This window comes from Hypanus sabinus, chromosome 25 (genome assembly GCF_030144855.1).
Source record: "Hypanus sabinus isolate sHypSab1 chromosome 25, sHypSab1.hap1, whole genome shotgun sequence".
Taxonomy (NCBI): domain Eukaryota; kingdom Metazoa; phylum Chordata; class Chondrichthyes; order Myliobatiformes; family Dasyatidae; genus Hypanus; species Hypanus sabinus.
In genome coordinates, this window is record NC_082730.1 from 2,078,603 (window position 1) to 2,102,069 (window position 23,467).

A 23,467-nucleotide genomic window follows, 5' to 3' on the forward strand; every position below is an offset into this window, starting at 1 on the left:
AGAATATTGACACCAGACCTCACTTTAGCCAAATTTATTGTACATAATGAAATCCACTTAGAATAAAGCAACAAATAAGTGAAGCGGCAGGTTGTTCGTTGAGCTGTTGGACCACATATGGCTCACTTGCAGCTTCAACAATTCAAAGCGTTCCTCACCCACCCATGCAGATCTTAAACACCCCACCCAGACCCCCCCCAGTCCCATGATTCCCTTCACCTCAACCTGACCACCCCCTCCCAAATATGGAGGGACAGCATTACCTCCTGCTGTCCTCACCCCAGGGTCAAGGAGCTGAATGACTCAGAGACACAAGGAGGACAAAGGATTGCCAAATTGACATTCTGTGGACATCACAACCTTGACAGTGACAAAGACTGAGTGGCTCTGTTACCCCACCCTCACCCTCCCACAGCCAAACCTCCCTATCCCCTTGCCCCCGAACCCAGGAGATCAGCATCATCACTACATCTTCCTGGGAGCTTGGTGCTGCAAAGCTTCGTAGGTATCAATGCGGTGTTCACCCAGGCCCTGCGAGGAGACAGACAGAGAGAGAGAGAGGTTACAAATAAATTGAGAGGAAAGGAGATTCTGAATGAGGAAGGAGAGCAAGGGAGAGAGATGGTGAAGAGGAAGAGAGGGAGAGACATAGCAAGGAGTGTGAGGAAGATGGAGTGAGAAAAAAGACAAGAGATAGATAAACCAGGCAGGAGAGAGGGAAAGGAGAAAGAAACAATGAGAGATAAAAATAAAGAAATAAAGTGAGGGAGGAACAGGGAGGAGTGAGGGAGGAACAGGGAGGAGTGAGGGAGGAACAGGGAGGAGTGAGAGTTCATGGGGACAGGGGAGAGAATGGGGGAACCAGGAAGAAATAGAAAAGAAAAGAAAAAGGAAAGAAAGGTAGACAGGGAGAGAGATTGGGAGGGGGAACTCTGAGAAATAATCGTGAATTAGAGATAAATCCAGAGACACGGGCAGAAAGAGACTAAATGGAGTGAAAGAGAGTGGGAAACACAGAACAAGACTTCCAAAATTAAAAATAAAGAGTGAGAGGAAAAGCAAAATAGTAACAGAAAGAAACAAAGAGTGAGGGAAAGACAGAGAGTGCAGAGAAACAGGTGTCCATACCGTGTAAACACCCTCTTCTTTCTGTAGAGAAAAGAGATGGAGAGTAAAGGTTAGAAATATTATTGTAACAACAAACCACATCCCACCTCACACTCACAGGGTACGGGTCAGACACAGAGTGAAACCTCCTCTACACTGTCCCATCACACACTCCCAGGACACGGGTCAGACACAGAGTGAAACCTCCTCTACACTGTCCCATCACACACTCCCAGGACACGGGTCAGACACAGAGTGAAACTCTGCACTGTCCCATCACACACTCCCAGATCACGGGTTAGATAAAACCCCTGATCTATTCTATCAGATATATAGAAACTATTTGTTCGTGTTAGATTCCAGAGGTACCTCAACTTGGATGGAAAAATACATATTTACTTTAACTAGCCTCTAACTGAAATTCAACATTTCCTATAATTACAAATGTAGGTAACAAACCACTGTAGTTAACCATATCAGTGACCAACAGAAATCACAGGTATTTTTATGTACCATTACCGTCGTTACAGATTTCGCAAAATACCGTTGACTGCACTCTCATCGCTACTTCGACATTCCGTTAATTTTTAGACCGCCGCTAGATCGAACGTGACGGCAGTCTACCTGATAACAGTCGTCGCTAACCAACTATCTGCTGGTAATCCTTCAGCCACCAGACGGTGAATCACGTGTTCTCACATTTTTTGTCCTAGATATCTACATTGCTTTCTGTTATTCCCCATCCACAATTGCTTGTTGATCAATGCATGGAAGGAGGTGAGTCGTTTTTTTTTAAATTGTTTGTTACTTTTGCAAAACTGTACAATACAAATGAGATTCTTTAACTCTCCGAAAGTTCGCGCGGCCTTTTGTCATCCGAATAGGCGCGTGGGCTACGACTGTCGCTCAGGCAAGTTCAAACACGATTGATGGTTGAGATAACTGTTGAAGTGTGTTATTTAAAGTAACGGCTTGTTATTGCTAACAGATTGCAAAGTATTACAGGTCATGCTCAGTGTTCTAAGTTTTGTCTGCAGCAGAGGAACTTCTGTTTTCTCCTCGTACTTCTTTTTTCCACTGTGTTATGAAGTGAAGACGTCCACGCGCAGTGTGTGTTGCAAGTGGTTTTCGTGTATTATTATTCCATGAAAGTAATGCACTTCCTAAAATAACCGCAAAAATACTGCGAACGACATAAGAATGAGAACCGTGCACAATCATAGCCCAATTCTAGGAAAAACACGTCAACTGAACTACTGCTGCGGTTCTGTGTCATTCTCAGCATCTAAAATCCATGAAAAGTATTACAAATCTGGATAAATTCTAAAACTTACCTTTTTTAATATTTGGCATACAAATATCTTATTTTAACTTCATTGACTATATACCTTTGCAAACCCAATTTAAGCTGAAATGTCGAATAAAGGGAAATATGAGGAAAACTGTGTATTACATGGTTTCACTTGATTTAATGAGCGAGACGGGACACAAAAGCCACAGGGTCCTGAATATGCCTCTAAAGATGCGGGGTTTTTTTCCGACGAAGAAAACTCGATTCGAAAAAGTTGAGACACTTCCAAAACTGGATTTACCATTTCACCAAAACTTTTTTCTTGATCTATCCTATAACATTGCTACCGGGTTGCCAAACAAAAGAAGCCCCAACACTATTGCATAGACTGTGGTAAAGCCATGTGCACTGGAAATGATGGAGCTCGTCTGTGGACTGGAACAGCGGATAGAAAAGATGGAGAGAAATAGAGGTGGTTCCCTTATCGAATAATGCAAAACGTTCTCGAATAGTTCACCTTTATTTCAACGTTTTGAAGCAGGACGTCGAGGAAATTCCATTCAGTATGAAACTGGATGAAAGTACAGACATGTCTCAAAGCAGTCAGTCCCTTGTTTCTGTTCGTCAAGCGCATGCTGAATGCATCAAAGAAGAATTCTTATTTTGTGAGCCCCTTTTGGAAACTACAAAGGCCTTCAGCGTTTTGGAAATGGTAAAAAGTATCTACCAAACAAAACTTTGACTGGAAAGAAAAACTTCATACTCTTTGCACAGATGGAGCTCCTGCGATGCTTGGTACTACCAATGGTTTTGCTACTTTAGTGAAAAAGAAAGCTTCTCACACACGTCACTCATTGTTCAGTGTTTTTACACAGACATGCACCGGCAATAAAGATAACCTTCCAAGAAATTTTGTAAAGCGACCACAAACATCATCAACTTTATTGGAAGCAGGTCTCCGAATACAGTAATCGCATTTTTAAAAAGACTATGTCAAGAAATGGGTGTAGAATATAAAATGCTTCTCCACCACACAGAAGTTCTCTGGCTCTCCAAAAAACAAGTATTGAAGCGTTTGCTCGAACTAAGAACAAAAGCTTCACCTTTTCTGAAAAAAAACCCCACTCTTGGAATAGTTTGAAACACAAAGAATTGTATCCAGAATGAAATAAATCTTTCAGTTCAAGGTCCTGAAGCCACCATTATGGATGGTACTCAATAAATTACCAGCTTTCTGGGCAATGCTGCTGATATGGAAAAAGAGAGTAGACGCCAACATCTTTGCAAACTTTCACATGCTGGAGGAAGTGTTTTACCAAGATGGAGCAGTCAACGCCCTTGAAGAGACATCTGAGGACACTGGAAACACTTCAGAATTCTTTCAGAAATTATTTCCATCCTGTTGCCATTAAAGTCTAACCATAGATCTGCAGTTCTTTTCTTCCTGATATAAACTGTATCAAAGATGTTGATCTAGCCAAAGATGAACTAATGGATCTACGAACAAAAAGTTTACTCCAATTGGAGTTTAACTCAAAAGGCCTTGCAGTATTCAGGTGTTCCTTGAGAGAAGCCTATTCTTGGCTTGTAAAGTGAGCCATGGAAGCCTAAATTTCATTTGCAACGACATAGCTTTGTGAATCAGGATTTTCAACACTTGTAACCATTAAAACAAAAAAAATCTAAATCGGTTGGATATGCAAAATGACTAGCATGTTACTCTGTCAAAGATCACCCCACAGTTTAATGTTCGTGCTGTATTCCAGTAAGCAACAGCCTTCACACTCATGTGTCTTTAAAAATAAAATTTAATTTTAACTTGCCTATATTTTAAATGCATAGTATTGTTATTTAATGCGTTAATAAAGGACATATATTACTGTATCACAGATATTGAAACGTTTAAGATAATTAAAGGATTTGATAGGATTGAGGCAGGAAATATGTTCCAGATGTTGGGAGAGTCCAGTACCAGAGGGCATGGATTGAGAATAAGAGGTCAGTTATTTAAAACAGAGTTGAGGAAGAGCTTCTTCTCCCAGAGAGTTGTGGAGGTGTGGAATGCACTGCCTCGGAAGACAGTGGTGGCCAATTCTCTGGATGCTTTCAAGAAGGAGCTGGATAGATATCTGATGGATAGGGGAATCAAGGGATATGGGGACAAGGCAGGGACTGGGTATTGATCAGCCATGATCTCAGAATGGCGGTGCAGACTCGAGGGGCCGAATGGTCTACTTCTGCACCTATTGTCTATTGTCTATATGTTTTTAAATAATTTGATAATACAATCGGTTTCTTTTGTAATCCAATTTTATTTTATATATTTAAATACATTATTCTGAAAAGGGAACCATAGGGTTCACCGGACTAGCAAAGGGGTTCATGGCATTAAAGTTAAAAATCCTGCTTTACACTGTCCCATCAGACACTCCCAGGACATGGGTCAGATACAGAGTGAAACCCCCTCTACACTGTCCCATCACACACTCTCAGGACACGGGTCAGACACAGAGTGAAACTCCCTCTACACTGTCCCATCACAAACTCCCAGGGTACTGGTCAGACACAGAGTGCAGATCCCTCCACAGTGTCCCATCACACATGCCCAGGACATGTATCAGACATCAGAATGAAGTTCCCTCTACACTGTCTCATCACACAGTCCCAGGACACGGGTCGGACACAGAGTGCAGATCCCTCTGCACTATCCCATCACACCCTCCAAGGGCATAGCAGTACTCACTTTTTTCCCAGCAGGACCAGCTTTCTCTCCTTTCAGCTCTTCATAGACATCAGTAGTTCCAATCCGCAGGTGCTATAGCGACAAACACATATTAAGGAAAATACTACGCATGCAGGGTTTAAAGCCTCTCCCCATCTACACACACCGGACAGCCCGTTCTCCATTTCAGGTGATTAACCCTCCCACCCACTTCGCGTCGGTGTTGGACCGTGGGCTCCGTCCCCAGCACCTGCCCACGGGTGATGCTCTCCCTTCCCGCTCCCCGTCACCCCAGCTCCCGCCTAACCTCGTACTCCGACTGCCCGGTCGCTGCTTTCTCCTTCCTCCGATCCAAGATCTGCGGTGAATGATTGAGAAATGTTTCAATTATCTTTCAAGTATAACATCATTGCATCTTCCCCAGCAACCCCCCCCCCCCGGCCCTTTAGACAAATTTGCGGGAAAGACGTGTGCCCCGCTCGATTCACAAAGGCCACGAATAATCCATAACCTCGGCACTACTCCTTGCAAAAATCCCACTCCCCATCCCCCAGTTTCCTCAATATACAGCAGCCCAGCGATGTCTGTCCTGAATATCCTCAGTGATGCAGCCCCACAGCTTCCGGGGGAGAGAATGCTCCCGCTGCATTTCTCCCCATCTGTCCAGAACGGGCCCACCCCTCATTCTACTTTCCTTTTTAGCCACCCCAGTCTGAGGAAACACTTTTCCCACACACACCGTGTGTGTGTGTGTGTGTGTGTGTGTGTGGGGGGGGGGGGGGGGTGTGCGTCTGTCTGTATCTGTGTGATTGCGTATGTTTTTGTATCTGTGTGTGTGTGTTTGTGCGTGCGTGGGTGTGTGTGTGTGGCTGTCTGTAAGTCTGTGGTGTATGTGTGTTTTCTGTACGTCTGTATCTATGTGATTGTGTATGTTTTTGTATCTGTCTCTGTGTGTGTGACTGTGTCTGTATCTGTGCATCAGTGAGTTTGTGTGTCTGTGTCCTTATCTTCTTTCCCAACTAGCCGCTCACTATTTTACCCCCTCCACGGTTCCCCCCTACTCCTATATTCCAGAGGAAACAACACCACCTTCTCCCATCTCTCCTCAGTGACAGTATTCCAGTACCAGAAATAACACCTCCCCCCTCCCCACGGCCCCCACCCTCTCCCATCTCTCCTCAGTGACAGTATTCCAGTACCAGAAATAACACCTCCTCCCTCCCCACGGCCCCCACCCTCTCCCAATGACCCCGTCACTCCACTAATGTGGTGTCCAGAACTGTTCCAAATATCTCGTTCCAGCGACCCCTCCCCGAGCTTACACTCTGTGTCTGGGCTGATGTGTCCCGAAAACCGATATTGGGCTTGTCAAGTGAGAAACTCATCTTCATACTCATTACTGATTGGATACAACGCACAGATTGCAAGATCCTCCCTCACACTATCCCCCAGCACCCAGTGTCCCACTGATATTAATCCAGCTCCCTCATACTATTCCCCAGTAACCCGTCTCCTCCAGCACCCAATGTCCCATTGGTATTAATCCAGTTTGCTCGATACCCTCAACCCCAGCACTCCGTGTCCCTACTGACGGGAATGTAACTCTGTCTTCCTCACCTTCAGACGGCAGTACAGAGCCGTTAACACCGTCCCGTAGACAAAGAGAATCGCATCGAGCACGTAACAAATCTCAGGCTCACGCAGTCCAGCTGCCAGAGAGAGAAAATTGGGAGGATGATTCTGGCGCAAGGAAAGGCAGCACTAGACAAAGGGGGTCATTCCGGAGACAGTGCAGTTACCAGCAAGCCCCGTTCTAACCTTATGAACTGGTCCCAGGACAGAACTTAAACTCAAGACAGGGAGATGGGAAACTGAGCAAAGACCGAGAAGGGAGAGAAGCAGGACTGGGATATGGAAACTAGGAATGTTCATGGAGGGCAGAGACAGGAATGATGGAAAAGGTACGGAATGGCAGGAAACCGTGCGAGAGTCTAGAGGATCTGAGGCAATGGCACACACTGAGGCTCGGCGCTGTGGCTGTAAAGGAAATGAAGCTTCAGGGCCGTGTGCTGAACGTTCCCAATGACAGAACACCTGGGTGGGATGGGAAAGGAAGGTGGGCAAAGATTAGTTGACAGACCATTCATCCTGAGAGAAGAGATGATGTAGAAACGCGTGCGGTGGCAGCTGGAGGAGGCTCAGCGCTTCGCGATGCTCTAACTGATCAGACTGTAACCTCAACTCCACATTTCCACCTCTCACCGGTGATCTCTCAACCTCCACCTTCAAAATAGTCCCTGCTTCACAGCCGGTTTTACTTATTTATTGAGAAGCAGCGCGGAATAAACCTTTCTGGCCCTTCGAGCCGGGCCAACCAACCATTAACTCCCGATTCCATGCTAGCCTAATCACAAAACAATTTACAATGACCGATTCACCTACCAACCGGTACGTCTTTGGACTGCGAGAGGACACCGGAGCACCTGGAGGAAACCTGCGGGGTCACGGAGAGAATATACCGACAGCGGCAGGAATTGAAAGCAGTTGGCTGATACTGGAAAGGGTTGTGCGGATCACTACACTACCATGCCGCCCTCTTCGTGGAAGAGGGTTGCAAACGCTCACGATCCTCAGAGAGAGTGAGAGAGAGAGAGAGAGAGAGAGAGAGAGAGAGAGAGAGAGAGAGAGAGAGAGAGAGAGAGAGAGAGAGAGACAAAATTGCCTCGTTCCTACTTAACCAACCACTCCATATTTTCAGCCACTGATTACTGGTGCCAGAAACCCCCACAAACTGAAACACCCTCTCCATACAAATTCGGCAAGCTTCAGTCGGTCTCTCTCATGCTTCTAAACTGAAATGGATTTACACGATGCCTGTAATCCGCCCCTCATACACAGTCCTCCTATTCCAAGTTGTTGGCTAGTGAAATGATTGTCCACATGAGATCTCTGCCCGGCCTTTAAAAGGTGGCAAAAAGGTGGACTCCAGTGAGTCCGACTTCAGCTTCCCCACCCCAGCCAGCTACAGGCGAACATTGCAAACTATTCTAGAGTCAGGGACAAGACAGTAAACAGTGGACAGTTACCGGGTCCTTGCTGCTGGTCAGGTGATTACTGTTTATTCCAAGAGACCGCACAGCCATCGCAGACTGTCAACAAAGGACAATTACCCTTGACTTCATGTTTACTGAGGGGGGAAATATAGGGCAAATTACTTGATGTGATCTACATAGATTCGAACAAGGCTTTTGACTCAGGCCAAGATGCAGTCCCATGACTAATAGATCCCATGGGATCCGAGTAAAAATATCTGGCCTAAGTTGGAGAAAGCAAAGGGCATTACTGTGACGAGTGTCAGTCCCTCATCCCTCATCCTGTGTTGAAGATAATAATGGTTTATATTTAAATTTAAATAGGCCAGATGGTCTGCATCCCAGAGTGCTTAAGGAAGTAGCCCAGGAAATAGTGGATGCATTAGTGATAATTTTTCAAAACTCCTTAAATTCTGGATTAGTTCCTGAGGATTGGAGGGTGGCTAATGTAACCCCACTTTTTATAAAAGGAGGGAGAGAAAAACTGAGGAATTATAGACCAGTTAGTCTGACATCGGTGGTGGGGACAATGCTAGAGTCGGTTATCAAAGATGTGATAACAGCACATTTGAAAAGAGGTGAAATCATCGGACAAAGTCAACGTGGATTTTGTGAAAGGAAAATCATGTCTGACAAATCTTATAGAATTTTTTGAAGATGTAACTATTAGAGTGGATAGGGGAGAGCCAGTGGATGTGGTATATTTAGATTTTCAAAAGTCTTTTGACAATGTCCCACACAGGAGATTAGTGTGCAAACTTAAAGCACATGGCATTGGGAATATGGCATTGATGTGGATAGAGAATTGGTTGGCAGACAGAAAGCAAAGAGTGGGAGTAAACGGGACCTTTTCAGAATGGCAGGCAGTGACTAGTGGAGGACCGCAAGGCTCAGTGCAGGGACCCCAGTTGTTTACAATACATATTAGTGATTTAGACAATGGAATTAAATGCAGCATCTCCAAATTTGTGGATGACATGAAGCTGGGCGGTGGTGTTAGCTGGGAGGAGGATGCTAAGAGGATGCAGGGTGATTTGGATAGGTTAGGTGAGTGGGCAAATTCATGGCAGATGCAATTTAATGTGGATAAATGTGAGGTAAATGAACAGGAAAACAGATTATTATCTGAATGGTGGCCGATTAGGAAAAGGGAAGGTGCAACGAGACCTGGGTGTCGTTGTACACCAGTCATTGAAGGTGGGCATGCAGGTACAGCAGGCAGTGAAAAAGGTGAATGGTATGTTGGCATTCATAGCAAAAGGATTTGAGTACAGGAGCAGGGAGGTTCTACTGCAGTTGTACAAGGCCTTGGTGAGACCACACCTAGTGTATTGTGTGCAGTTTTGGTCCCCTAATCTGAGGAAAGACATTCTTGCCATAGAGGGAGTACAGAGAAGGCTCACTAGATTGATTCCTGGGATGGCAGGACTTTCATATGAAGAAAGACTGGATAGATTAGGCTTATACTCACTGGAATTTAGAAGACTGAGGGAGGATCTTATTGAAACGTATAAAATTCTAAAGGGATTGGACAGGCTAGATGCAGTAAGTTTGTTTCCGATGTTGGGGAAGTCCAGAATGAGGGGTCACAGTTTAAGGATAAAGGGGAAGCCTTTTAGGAGTGAGATGAGGAAAAACTTCTTCACACAAAGAGTGGTGAATCTGTGGAATTCTCTGCCACAGGAAACAGTTGAGGCCGGTTGATTGGCTATATTTAAGAGGAAGTTAGATATGGCCCTTGTGGCTAAAGGGATCAGGGGGTATGGATATAAAGCAGGTACAGGGTTCTGAGTTGGATGATCAGCCATGATCATACTGAATGGCGGTGCAGGCTAGAAGGGCTGAATGGCTTACTCCTGCACCTATTTTCTATGTTTCTATGTAAAGGGCAGGGTGAAGATGTTTGCAGGTGAAAATCTGTCTGTGATTGACAGTGAAGTGGGAGGCTTGAGACTTACAGGGAAAAGGAGCTGGTCTGGTTACTGGGGTAAAAAAGGTGATGAGGTTCTTTTCTGCATTCGAGACACAGAGGCTAAGATCAAGAAGGGGATGTTAGAACGGTGTCCACATCCAGTACCAGTTAAACCTCAGTCTGACATTCAGGACAGCTATAGTAAAGGAATTGCTCGAGGAATATAAAGAATGTAAAAGGAATCTTAAGAAAGAGATTAGAAAAGCTAAAAGAAGATACGAGGTTGGTTTGGCAAATAAGGTGAAAGTAAATCCAAAAGGTTTCTACAGTTATATTAAAAGCAAGAGGATAGTGAGGGATAAAATTGGCCCCTTAGAGAATCAAAGTGGTCAGCTATGTGTGGAACCGAAGGAGATGGGAGAGATTTTGAATGATTTCTTCTCTTCGGTATTCACTAAGGAGAAGGATATTGAATTGTCTAAGGTGTGGGAAACAAGTAAGGAAGTCATGGAACCTATGACAATTAAAGAGGTGGAGGTACTGGCGCTTTTAAGAAATTTAAAAGTGGATAAATCTCCGGGTCCTGACAGGATATTCCCCAGGACCTTGAGGGAAGTTTGTGTAGAAATAGCAGGAGCTCTGACGGAGATCTTTAAGATGTCATTAGAAACCGGGATTGTGCCGGAGGATTGGCGTATTGCTCATGTGGTTCCATTGTTTAAAAAGGGTTCTAGAAGGAAGCCTAGCAATTATAGACCTGTCAGTTTGACATCAGTGGTGGGTAAATTAATGGAAAGTATTCTTAGAGATAGTATTTATAATTATCTGGATAGACGGGATCTGATTAGAAGTAGCCAGCATGGATTTGTGCATGGAAGGTCATGTTTGACAAACCTTATTGAATTTTTTGAAGAAGTTACGAGGAATGTTGACGAGGGTAAGGCAGTGGATGTAGTCTATATGGACTTCAGCAAAGCCTTTGACAAAGTTCCACATGGAAGGTTAGTTAAGAAGGTTCATTCGTTAGGCATTAATGCTAGAGTAATAAAATGGATTCAACAGTGGCTAGATGGGAGATGCCAGAGAGTAGTGGTGGATAATTGTTTATCGGGATGGAGGCCGGTGACTAGCGGGGTGCCTCAGGGATCTGTTTTGGGCCCAATGTTGTTTGTAATATACATAAATGATCTGGATGATGGGGTGGTAAATTGGATTAGTAAGTATGCCGATGATACTAAGGTAGGAGGTGTTGTGGATAATGAGGTGGATTTTCAAAGCTTGCAGGGAGATTTATGCCAGTTAGAAGAATGGGCTGAACGTTGGCAGATGGAGTTTAATGCTGAGAAGTGTGAGGTTCTACATTTTCCAAATAGAACATACAGAGTAAATGGTAGGAATTGAGGAATGCAGAGGAACAGAGAGATCTCGGAATAACTGTGCATAGTTCCCTGAAAGTGGAGTCTCATGTAGATAGGGTGGTGAAGAGGGCTTTTGGAACGCTGGCCTTTATAAATCAAAGCATTGAGTACAGAAGTTGGGATGTAATGCTAAAGTTGTACAAGACATTGGTAAGGCCAAATTTGGAATATTGTGTGCAGTTCTGGTCACTGAATTATAGGAAAGATATCAATAAATTAGAGAGAGTGCAGAGACGATTTACTAGGATGTTACCTGGGTTTAAGTTACAGAGAAAGGTTGAACAAGTTAGGTCTCTATTCATTGGAGCGTAGAAGGTTGAGGGGGGATTTGATCGAGGTATTTAAAATTTTGAGAGGGATAGATAGAGTTGACGTGAACAGGCTGTTTCCATTGAGAGTAGGGGAGATTCAAACTAGAGGACATGATTTGAGAGTTGGGGGCAGAAGTTTAAGGGAAACACGAGGGGGTATTTCTTTACTCAAAGAGTGATAGCTGTGTGGAATGAGCTTCCTGTAGAAGTAGTAGAGGCCAGTTCAGTTGTGTCATTTAAGGTAAAATTGGATAGGTATATGGACAGGAAAGGAGTGGAGGGTTATGGGCTGAGTGCGGGTAGGTGGGACTAGGTGAGATTAAGGGATCGGCACGGACTAGGAGGGCCAAGATGGCCTGTTTCCGTGCTGTGATTGTTATATGGTTATATAGTCACTACATCCCAGGAGAGACGGGGACATACTGGAGATAGTGTGGGGGTGGGGGTGCCGTTTTACAAAGACATTGCCGGGACTGGAACACTGTCACTGTGAGGAGAGCTGAGAGAGGCAAGGGCTGTTTTCCCTGGAACAGAAGAGTCTGAGGGAAGACGGTGAAGGGTCTGGGCAGAATAAATAGGAAGGAGCAAATTTCCCCGAGACTAAGTCCAGAGATTTACAAGAACTGGACTATGGATTTGCAATAAAGGCAGATGATTAAAAAAATTTATGAATCGTGAAAGATTTTTTTTTGTTGGACTGTATTTCATTATACCCTTCAATTAATAAATAAAGTCAAAGGTATGTGATTTTTCAATTTTCATTCTAAATATTCATGGTATGCATATTACAGAAACAAAACATTTAAAGTGCCATGTAGTTTTCAGGCCATGCAAAACATTCCTGCTCAGAACAAAAGTTGTTTCAAGCAGCTTTCGAAAAAAAAGAGGTAAATTTTGTATTTGGAATGTGGGAAGAAACTTGCAAAGACACAGGGAGAATGTTCAAACTCCTCACAGATAACAAGAGGATTGAACACCAATTACTGCACCATTATACCATTACACTAATGGCTATGCTACCCGTATTATTTCTCATTTTTGTTTGTTTCGTGTTGCTATCATTTTGCATTTTTCTCTCTTCTTCCTGTTTCACTATTCTGTCTCTTTCCACAGCCACAGTTCCTCTGACTTCCTCCCTCCTCCTCTGCTAACTTTCTCCATCTCTTTCTGTCCCTCTCTTACACACCCTCTCCCTGCCCTCTTCCCTTTCCCGTCTTCAACTTCTATACCTCTCTCTCTGCTCTCTTCCCTCTTCTTCTCCAAATCCGTCACACTTCAACCCCTTTCATCCCTCTCTTGTCTCTCACCTATTCACAACCTGAAAAACCACTACCACTTTCCCAAAATCTATGGGCCAATAGTGAGACCAGCTGATGGAAGTTAGAATCTTGCCACCACTGTGAGAGCCTTCGTGCTTCCAACAATATTCTGCGGAGTGCAAGTCCACCAGAGCCACAAATTCCACCTGGCTTCTACTCTCTCCTGCACTCCCACATCACTCCCAATTATACTATGCAGGCCAGGTGAGAGAGATACTGACCAGGGCGAGTGTGCTGTTATTCAGTGAGCTTCACACAGCCTTCCATCGAGTTTCAGGATTAGCTGACAATGTTGAAGGGTGTCCTGGAATATTAAAGATAAACTCTGGCCAAAAGCAGTAACTCTGAGCTAATGGTCACAGGTTAATGATCTAGAACAATGGGTCACTGGCTCACCTCTCCAGAACAGGTACCATTGGTCACTCTGATCTAGATCAGTGGGTCATAAGTCATAGATCACTAAGCCTCATCTGATGTAAAACAATATCTAATGTGTGGTCAACTTACAATGCTTTCTGGAACAAAGGTTCAAGTTTATTGTCATTACTGTACATATATACAACCAAATGAAACAACATTCCTCTGGACCAAGGTACACTCACAGAAGATATAACACACAGAGCACATAAATCAAAATATTACCATAAGTTAATAAATTATAACTCAATTCATGCAGCACAGGTAAACAGTAGACAGTACTGTAAACAGTAAATGGCTCCCTGTCCTAGAGATGAGACCTTGGTGGGGGCAGGGGAGGGTATTCACATAATCTCACAGCCTAAGGGAAAAGGCTGTTACCCTGTTTGGCAATCCTAGTCCTGCCTTTTTCCTGGTGGTAGTGGGTCAAAGAGATGCTGAGGTGGATAGTAGGGATCCTCAACAATGCTTTGGGCCCTTTATCTGCAATACTTCTGGGGAATGTCACAAATGGGGAAGGGGTGGGGAAAAGACCCTGGCAATCCTCTGGGCAGTTTTAACTATCCTCTATAGGGTCTTGCGATCTGCTGCCTTGCTACAAAATCTGTACTCCACACTACACAATGGTGCAGCTGGACAAATTGCTCCCAATGAAAATTGTTAGAATGGGGTTGTGAAGCCTAGAGCTCGAAATAAATGCCATCTACAAACCCCCAAGAGTGAGAAGGGTTCAAAGGGGTAACCAATCAGGACCAAGACCACTGGGGGAGGGGGTGTATATAAATACTAGCACCCCCAGAGAGAAACACCAACAACTGTGCATTGCAGAAGTCACCTCAACTGCTGATGAAACTTCTGTAAGCTGATTGCAAAGCTCGGTGAACACCACATCATCAACGGTATAGTGGAGTGTCTGAAATGTGGTTTTATACAAGCACCAAGCAACCAAAATGTCTGTGTGTGAAAAAGTGTATTCAAATGAGGCAATGAAACCATCCAGGCACTTTGAACATTTGAAGAGGATAGACTCTGATAAAGCAAACAAGAACTTGGCTTATTTTTGGTCATTTCATGAAACCTTTCAGAAACAAAACACTTGAAAACATATTTGCCAGCACTTGACAACCATATAAAATTCCATTACTCATTGCTAAATCTGGAAATCTCCATACAATTTGAGACAAACTGATGTAGAAAGTTCAGAGTACCGTTTTCCATAAATCACCAGACCAAACAAGTATGCTCAGTGACAAGTCTCCAAAGACAAACAGATGAAATGTTTGAGAATGTGGAAGGCAAATGGTGCTGTGCGATATACAGAATTTGCTCTGCAGTTCGGTGAATCAGCTTTGCCAAGCAATGAATCTTTGCTTCTTTGTTTTCTCGCTTCATAAAGGATGAAAGCCCGAAACATAGAAAACCTACAGCTCAATACAGGCCCTTCGGCCCACAATGCTGTGCTAAACATGTACTTACTTTAGAAATTACCTAGGGTTACCCATAGCCCATTATTTTTCTAAGCTCCGTGTACCTATCCAAGAGTCTCTTAAAAGACTATTGTATCAAGAGTTATTTGCAAGGGAACTAGAAACAGATACAAAGGGGGAGTCAATATTTTGGGTTATTGAGCAATTGTTATTAAAAGAGAAGGATATTCTGTTCACCAACATTGTTGCTAATGCAACAAATGGGACACCATCAATGGCAGGATGCCACTCAGGGGTTGATATCTTCTTGCAGAAAACTCTACATAACATATTTACCATTCACTGTATAATTCACAGATGATATCTCATCATAAAAATACCTAAATGATCAGCTGCACAAATTATTAAAGCTGTAAATAAAATCAAAACTCATGCTCTCCATTCACTAACTTTTCAAGAGCTTTCAAGAGAATGATGAACAGTTTAAATGCCTGTTCTTGCATACATAAGTCCAATGGCTCTGAAAAGGAAACTGCCCGAGACACTTGTGTGTATTTTAAAACAGTGATACATTCTTTGAAGACACAAATACTTAATTGAGTAGTCAACTGGAGAACGAGGTATACCATTGCTTATTTGCCAGAATTATTGGCAAAGTTTAATTAAAACAGTCTTCAATTGCAAGAAAATGATGTGAATCTTATCAAAGTCAAATGAGTTGTCTCCACCTTTCTGTGTAAGTTAATCCTATTTAAGTGCAACATTGCCATCACAACCTTTTCCAATTTCTGAGCCTCTCTGAGTTGAAAGAGAAAGAAAGGATATCAGATGATTTTCATGTATACTGTGCCCACTTGGGTGAACTGCATAGACATGTCAGTGAGATTTCAGGATCTTCTCTTGATCCAAATTCAGTACAAATCCACTCCAAAAATACTTGTATTGAGGAATTAACAGGAAGGATGGAGAAAAAACTGATCTTTGAGCTGAAGTCAAAGTTCAAAATCATATCAAGTCTTCTGGTTGCAGAAAGAAATCTTTGAATGCTATCCTGCATTGTGGAAAAAACATCAAGATTTTCCTTATTGCTTTTCCAACATCATATTTAGTGCAGTCACCCAACTTCTTTCAAAGCAATTAAAACAGTGAATTACTGTAAGTAGGGATTTAAGACTCCTGGGTGATGTTCAGCCTGAAACTGAGATTACAGCACCAAGCCCATCCATCTCATTGTAAGGTGAAAAGGCAATGAAATAGTGAATAGTTGGACTGCTCTAAAATAGTTGCTGAAAATTGTTTTACTGTAATTAAAATTACTTTTAGCTATAGATATGAATATTTTTTGCAATTATCTATAACTGTTTTGTATTTCTAGTTCCTATTTACTTTCACAGTGCATCGAAAGTCAATTGCAGCAGAAGAGGGAGAAGGGTGTGCTGGGATGTGGTCTAGAGCCCAGGAGACGGTAACCCAAAAAGGTTTGGGAACCACTGGTGCAGGGAGAGCTTCACTGTGTTTATCCCATATCCTGGAAGAGACTGCCAGCGCACCTTCCCACTGTGTGTGTTCCTATTATCACTCAAACAGCACATATGAGTTCTCTCATTTTGGGTCTGGTGGAGTATGTGAGATGAGGAGATGTGACTGCGATAACACCTCTACTCCCCTTTCCCGAGGCTCCTTAACTGTTCCCATCAGAACAAGCTGCGACCAACATGGCAGTTTGGGAAGTGTTTGTTTCTGAACCACTGAACAAAACGTTCAGCTACACCAACCCTCCTCTCACAACTAGGTGGCTGTTCATCCTCCCTCCCGTTTATAAAACACAGGGCCCAGTCTGTATTCAGCCTTTGAATCCCTCTATCTTGTTCCCCACTCTGTTTGACAAACACGGGACATTTTATTGAACAGTACACACTGCAGGAGGTGGTGGAAAAAATGAGTATTCAGGTTTCAGGACAGGGAAATGTTTGGCATGGTGGGAGGCAGTGTTTTGGACAGTGGATGAGTTTGCAATTGAAAGGCTGCTTTATCCTGGATAGTGTTGACCTTCTGCAGAGTTGTTAAAGCTGCAGTCAGCCAGGCAAGTGGAGAGTGTTCCACCATACTTCTGATTTGTGCTTTGTGAGTGAGTGAAATTACCTGTGTTATCAGGAGGCAATTCACTCTCCACAGGTCCCCAGTCTCCGACATGCTCCTGTAGCCACGCTGTCCGATCTGGTTGATTTTCTGGTCACTGAGGACTACAGAATGCTGGTGGGCACTGGGTGATGAGAATGTCAGGGAGAGGTGGTCAGACTCTGTCTTGGCAGCAATGGTCACTGCCTGGTACTTGTGTGGTGTGAATGTCACCTGTCATTTCTCACCCTGTGTCTGACTGTTGTCTGGGACTTCCTGCAAGCAGGAGTGGGCTGCTTCACCTGATGTGGGAATGGGACTGAATATTTTGCAATCACTAGCGAGTATTCCCACTTCTTCTGACCTCAGGGTGGAAAGAAAAGCCTATTTATTGAACAGGAACAGGAAAAAAGCTTGAGGGCTAAATGGCTTCCGGCTGCTTCTACCACCCTTGTGAGGGTGAGAGTAGAGGTGAAGGCTGTTGCCCACCAAAGAGCCAGATTATGGAACTCACTATCCAAGAGGTGCCAACGTACAGATCCTGGCCAGTCTTGTGAGACTGAAGTCAGCCAAGATGGAAGAGGACAGTAACAGGTATAACAGCAGAACAGCAATGGCTAGAGTTTCTGACAGCAATTTAGAACCCTACATTGATCACAATGTATAAGCAGCATTCCAAATAGAGGATGAGGTAAGCATGGCTAACCAGGTAAGTCAAAGTAAGCATAAAAGCAAAAGAGGGCATAGAATTTTACAAAAAATAACATGAAGACAGAGGATTAAAGATTTTTTAAAAGTGACAGAAGCAACCAAAGCAAAAAGGGAAAAGATCAAGTCAAAGGGCAAATTAGCCAAATAGTATACTAGAGGATACCCAAGGTTTTTTTTAAGATATATAGAGAGCCAAGGAAAATGATGCTGCAGAAGATGTAAAAAGGAACAAAGAAATGGTGAAAAACTGAATAAATACTATAGGATCATAAGACATGGGGGCAGAATTAGGCCATTTAGCCCATCCACTCCACTCCACTCCATCATGGGATCCCAGATCTCATTCAACCCCTTACACCTGCCATCTAACCATATCCCTTGATGTCCCTTAATCAGTAATCTATCAACTTCGCTTTGAATATACCCACAGACTTGGCCTCTGTCTGTGACAGAGCACTCCACAGATTCACCACTCTTTGGCTACAAAAATGCCTCCTTACTTCTGTTCTAAAAGATCACTCCTCAATTTTGAAGCTGTGTCCTTTAGTACAGGATAACCGCACCAGAGGAAACATCCTCTCCGCATTCACCTTATCTAATTCTTTCGATATTCAGTAGTTTGCAATGAGGTCCCTATGCATTCTTCTAAATTCCAGTGAGTACAGGTCCAAAGATGCCAGATTCCCCTCATATGTTAACCCCTTCATTCCCACAATCATCCTCGTAAACTCTCTCCAATGACAACACAATCTTTTCAGAGATAAGGAGCCCAAAACTGTTGACAATACTCCAAGAATGGCCTGGTGACTGTCTTAAAGCTTCAGCATTATCTCCTTGTTTTTACATTCTACTCCCCTTGAAATAAATGCCAACATTGTATTGGCCTTTACCACAGACTCAACCTGTGAATTAACCTTCTGGGAGCTCTGCACAAGGGCTCACAAATCCCTACTATGCATCAGTCTTCACTGTTAAAGTCACCAGCTATTTGCCATAAATTTGAGTCGGTGGGGGGAAGGGAAGCAAAAGTGATTGTGATTGCTATTACTAAGGAGAAGGTGCTTGTGAAACTGAAAGGTCTGAAGGTAGATAAGACACTTGGACCAGATGGACTGCACCCCAAGGTTCTGAAAGGTGGCTGAAGAGATTGTGGTGGCATTCATGGTAATCATTCAAGAATTGCTAGAGTCAGGAATGGTTCCAGACGACTAGAAAATTGCAAATATAATTCCACTCTTAAAGAAAGGATTGAGGCAAAATACAAGAAATTATAAATCAGTTAGCCTGACTTAACTGATCATTGAGGTTTAGAGTCCATTTTTGAGGATGAAGCTTTGGGGAACACACAATAAAATAGGCTGAAATCCACATTGTTTCCTTAAAGGGAACAAATCTTGCCTCACAAATTTGTTGGAATTCTTTGAGGAATTAACAGGCAGGAGAGAAAAGGAGATTCAGTGGATGTTAGTGACAACTGTTGTTTGCGGAATTTCAGTTGGTGGCGAGAACGTGTACATGAGTGAGATAGATCAGCTGGTTAAGTGGTGCCACAGCAACGACCTTGCACTCAACATTGTTAAGTCCACTGATTGTGGACCTCAGGAAGGGCAAGTCAAGGGAACATACACCAGTTCTTATTAGGGTTCAGAAATGGAAGGGATGAGCAGTTTCAATTTCCTGAGGATCCATCCTGTGCTCAACATATTGATGCAATTATAAACTAGGAACTACAGTGGCTATATTTAATTAGGAGTTTCAGGAGATTGGTATGCCACACCATCAAAGACACTCCCATATTTCTACAGATATACTGTGGAGGGCATTCTAACTGATTGCATCACCATCTGGTACAGAGAGGCAACTGTACAGGATCAGAAAAAAGCTGCAGGAGTTGTAAATTCTGCCAGGTCCATCATGAGCTCCAGCATCCAGGACATCTCCAAAAGCTGATGCCTCTAAAACAAAGCATCCATTATTAATGACTCCCATTACCCAGGACATGCCTTTTTCTCATTGCTACTATTGAGGTGGTGGTACACAAGCTTGAAGACACACATTCAACCTTGCAGGAAGAGCTTTTTCTCCCTCCACCATCAGATTTCTGAATGGACAATGAACCCATGAACACCTCTTCAGTACTTTCTACCCCTTTTTGCACTACTTAATTTTTTAGAAAATATATACTTAATGTAATTTATAGTTTTACTCAGTATTGGAATGCACTGTTACAAAACATGCTGGTGATATTAAACTTGATTCAATTTTCTAAACTGAAAGATAATTCAGAAATTGGAGTTGCAAAAGGACATGGCAGCCCTTGAGCAGGATTTTCTAAAGGTTAAATTGCGCAACGAGTCAGTGGTAAGGAAGGAAACTGCAACATTAGCATTTATTTTGAGGACTTGAAAATAAAAGGAAGGATGCCACGCTGACACTTTCTAAGGCATTGGCCCAACTATACTTGGAGTATTGTGAATCCATTTAGGACCTACCCAAAGCCTCGACAAGAAGCTCAGAAACCTCAGCCTGCATGCCGCCTTGTGCATCTTGGGCTTCCTGTTGGATCACTTGCAAGTGGTAAGAATTGGCACTCTCACCTCTGCCCCTCAACACGGGAGCCCCCCAGGGATGTGCCTAAGCTCCCTATACATCTACGACTATGTTGCCATGCACAGCTCTAATCTGCCTGATCAAGTTTGCAGCTGACATTATAGTGATAGGCCTTATTTCCATCCAATGATGAGAAGTCAATGTCCTGACATAGTGATGCCACGAAAGCAACTTCTTCCTCAATATCAAAAAAATGAAGGAGTTGATCATGGATTACAGGAGGAATGGAGACACATCAATGTGACTGTAGTTGAGAGGACGAATAGTTTCAACTTCTGCAGTATTCGCGTCACCAACGTTCTCACCTGGACAATACATACCAACTGTGTGATGAAAAAAAACACAACAGTGCCTCTTTCACCTCAGACGGCTGAAGTTTGGTGTGAGTCCCCAGATCCTCAGGACTTTCTACATCGAGAACATCCCGACTGGCTGTGTCATTGGCTCGAATGGGAACTCTACTACCCCCAATCGCACGACACTGCAGAGAGTGGTGCAGACAGGCAAGCACATCTGCAGATGAGAACTTTCCTCTATTCAGAACATTTACAGCAGCAGGTGAATAAAAAGTTCCTGGAGGATCATCAGGACTCCAGTCATCCCAGCTACAAACTATTTCAGCTGCTTCCATCTGGAAAATAGTACTGCAGCATTAAGGCCAAGACTAACAGCCTTTGGGACAGCTTCTTTCACCTGGCCATCTGATTGCATATCTGACTGTACATAAACAATTACATATGGAGTCTCAGTGTTGGACAATATCCTCCCAAGTTTCCCTTCCTTATTGCTTGTACACAGCGACGGAGGTGTAACGAAGATTTTTGAGATTGTGAGATGGATGTAAGAAATAAAATTCTAATCTAATCTAAAAAAAAATATGGTGGCTTTGAAGAGAGCCGAGAGGACATTTATGAGAATGATCCCAGGGTTAATGTATGAGCAGAGTTTGATGATCTGGGCCAGTACTTGCTAGAGTTTTGATCTAGGAAAGGGGGATCTAGCGGTACCTACCACTAAAAAAAAACCTGCCCCACTCTTCCCTTTTAACTTGTCTCTTCTCAACAGAATTGCTCATCATCTGTGATATTTCTACCTCAAGAAATGGATTCCATTTTTCTGCGCCTCATAATGGTGGTGAACACATTACAAAGTGCAGAGACATAGACTCAGTGTCCTGAGACCAGAAGGCAGCCCCAGACAGAGGCAGCTGGCTCAATGTGAGATCAGCCCTTCTCCTTGGGGAAACTTGTAACTGGGTCTCAGTCCACTGCAGTCTGGGTTCCAGGTTCCATGATCTCCTCAGGCAGGGGAGAGGCTGGGCCCCATTGTTCTATTTCACAACAGGAAGACAGACGAGAACCAAAATAAATTCAAGCCGCCATTTTAATCAGAGCTGCCCGTTCACCATTTCCCTCAAGAGCATCACTGAGGCACATTTACAATATCTAACCAGCACTGTTTTGACTTTCAGAGTTCAGTAAACAGATCACACTCCAACCCTATCAATTGTTTACCAGAGCCCTTGCCAAAGCTTCATATTCACTCCATAAAATTATAAAACTGATAAAACACAAGGCCAGTTCTCTCATTTACAGACTCTACTAGTACTTTGTAAGAGAAACACCCTGCACACAGCATTGTATGATACATACTACTGAAAAATCACCTTGTTGCATTCTTCCCAGGGAGGGGTGTCAGGGTCAGAGGGGGTTTCAGAGAAAGCCTCCAGAGGTCTTATTGAGGTGGTAAAGGGTGCAGGGTGCAGACAAAGACAGGTGTGGGACTGTAAGTAACAGGAGTAATGTAGGGGATAGGGTTGGTTCAGGGACAAAGGAGGATGTAGGACCTGGAGGAGCTACAGAAAGGGATGACAAAGCAGTCACAAAGACAGGAAGGGTTCATGGAATAAAGGGAAATTGAAGAGGAGGGTGAAATATGTTTCAGGGACAGTGGAGATGGTGTAGCTGTCCTGGCTAAGGATTTGATGGGACTGGTGACGTGGGGAGTTCCTTAGATGCCTAGAATTACAGTACTTGATGTTACAGGGCTGCAGTCTTTAAATGTGGGAAGGAGTAGAAGGGGCTCAGATAAGAGGATTATCACAGTACCTAGGCAATTCTCGACTTACCAGCTCTGGAGGAGTGGAAGAGGAAGATGAGGGCAAGAATAGCCTTCATGGTGGAGCAAGTGAGAGGCCGAGTGCACTGGAAGAGTCCGGGCGTCCTGCCTGCTGGGCTCGTTACTTCTGTGCACAGGGAGGAAGTGAACAAACTGGAGAGCTTAGCCAGTGATGTGTGGTCAGAGTGTCACTGACTTCCGAGAGCACAGGAAGTGGAGCTGGGTGGGAGGGGTCAAATAGATGGACAGGGGTGGGGTGAAGAGCATGTGAGAGCGAGCGTGCAAGAGAGAGACAGGAGAGGGATGGAAGCAGTTTGAAAATTTGGGAGGGGGAAGAGGTGTTGAGAGAGGGAACGCAGCTGGTTGAAAGACAGGAGTGGATGGAAGGAGTGTAGAGAGAGGAAAGAATATTAGAGTGGTTGAGAAACAAGGCGTAGGAGAGGGAGTGGGTCCAGAGCAGGGTGGGGAGGGGTGCAACATGGGGAAATGGCAATAGGGAAAAGAGATAGACAAAGGTGACAGAGGGATAAAGTTAAGTGGACAGTGTAGGGGCGAAGGGTTTGGGTTTGAGGGGATGAGATGTAAGTAAAAGCATTAGGATCAGTCCAGCATTGTGGAACAGACCCCAGCCAGAGCCTCCCCTCACTGAGTTGCCACATCCAGCTGTGGAGGCCCAATCATTGAGGGTGTTCAAGGAAGAGATTGATAGGTATCTAATTAGTCAGGGTATCAAGGGATATGGGGAAAAAGCTGGAAATTAGAACTAGATGGGAGAATAATTTAGCTCATGGTGGAGTGGCGGAGCAGACTCGACGGGCCGAATGGTCTACTTCTGCTCCTTTGTCTTGTGAGGATCACAAACTAAGCATACATCTCCCAGCCACAGTGCTGGGT

The 23,467-nt window shown here is 43.8% G+C and overlaps 1 protein-coding gene across 1 annotated transcript; it reads right to left on the reverse strand.

Annotated features, from left to right (window-relative positions):
• Positions 1–19: 19 nt before the first annotated feature.
• On the reverse strand, positions 20–23,443 carry LOC132380931 (high affinity immunoglobulin epsilon receptor subunit gamma-like). Its single transcript, XM_059949900.1, has 6 exons — positions 22,584–23,443; positions 6,738–6,829; positions 5,428–5,478; positions 5,142–5,213; positions 1,129–1,149; positions 20–531 (listed from the first exon to the last, which is right to left on the reverse strand). The coding sequence occupies exons 1-6, from the start codon at positions 22,630–22,632 to the stop codon at positions 466–468; spliced, it is 351 nt and encodes a 116-aa protein (XP_059805883.1). The 5' UTR covers positions 22,633–23,443; the 3' UTR covers positions 20–465.
• Between the last annotated feature and the right edge of the window lie 24 nt (positions 23,444–23,467).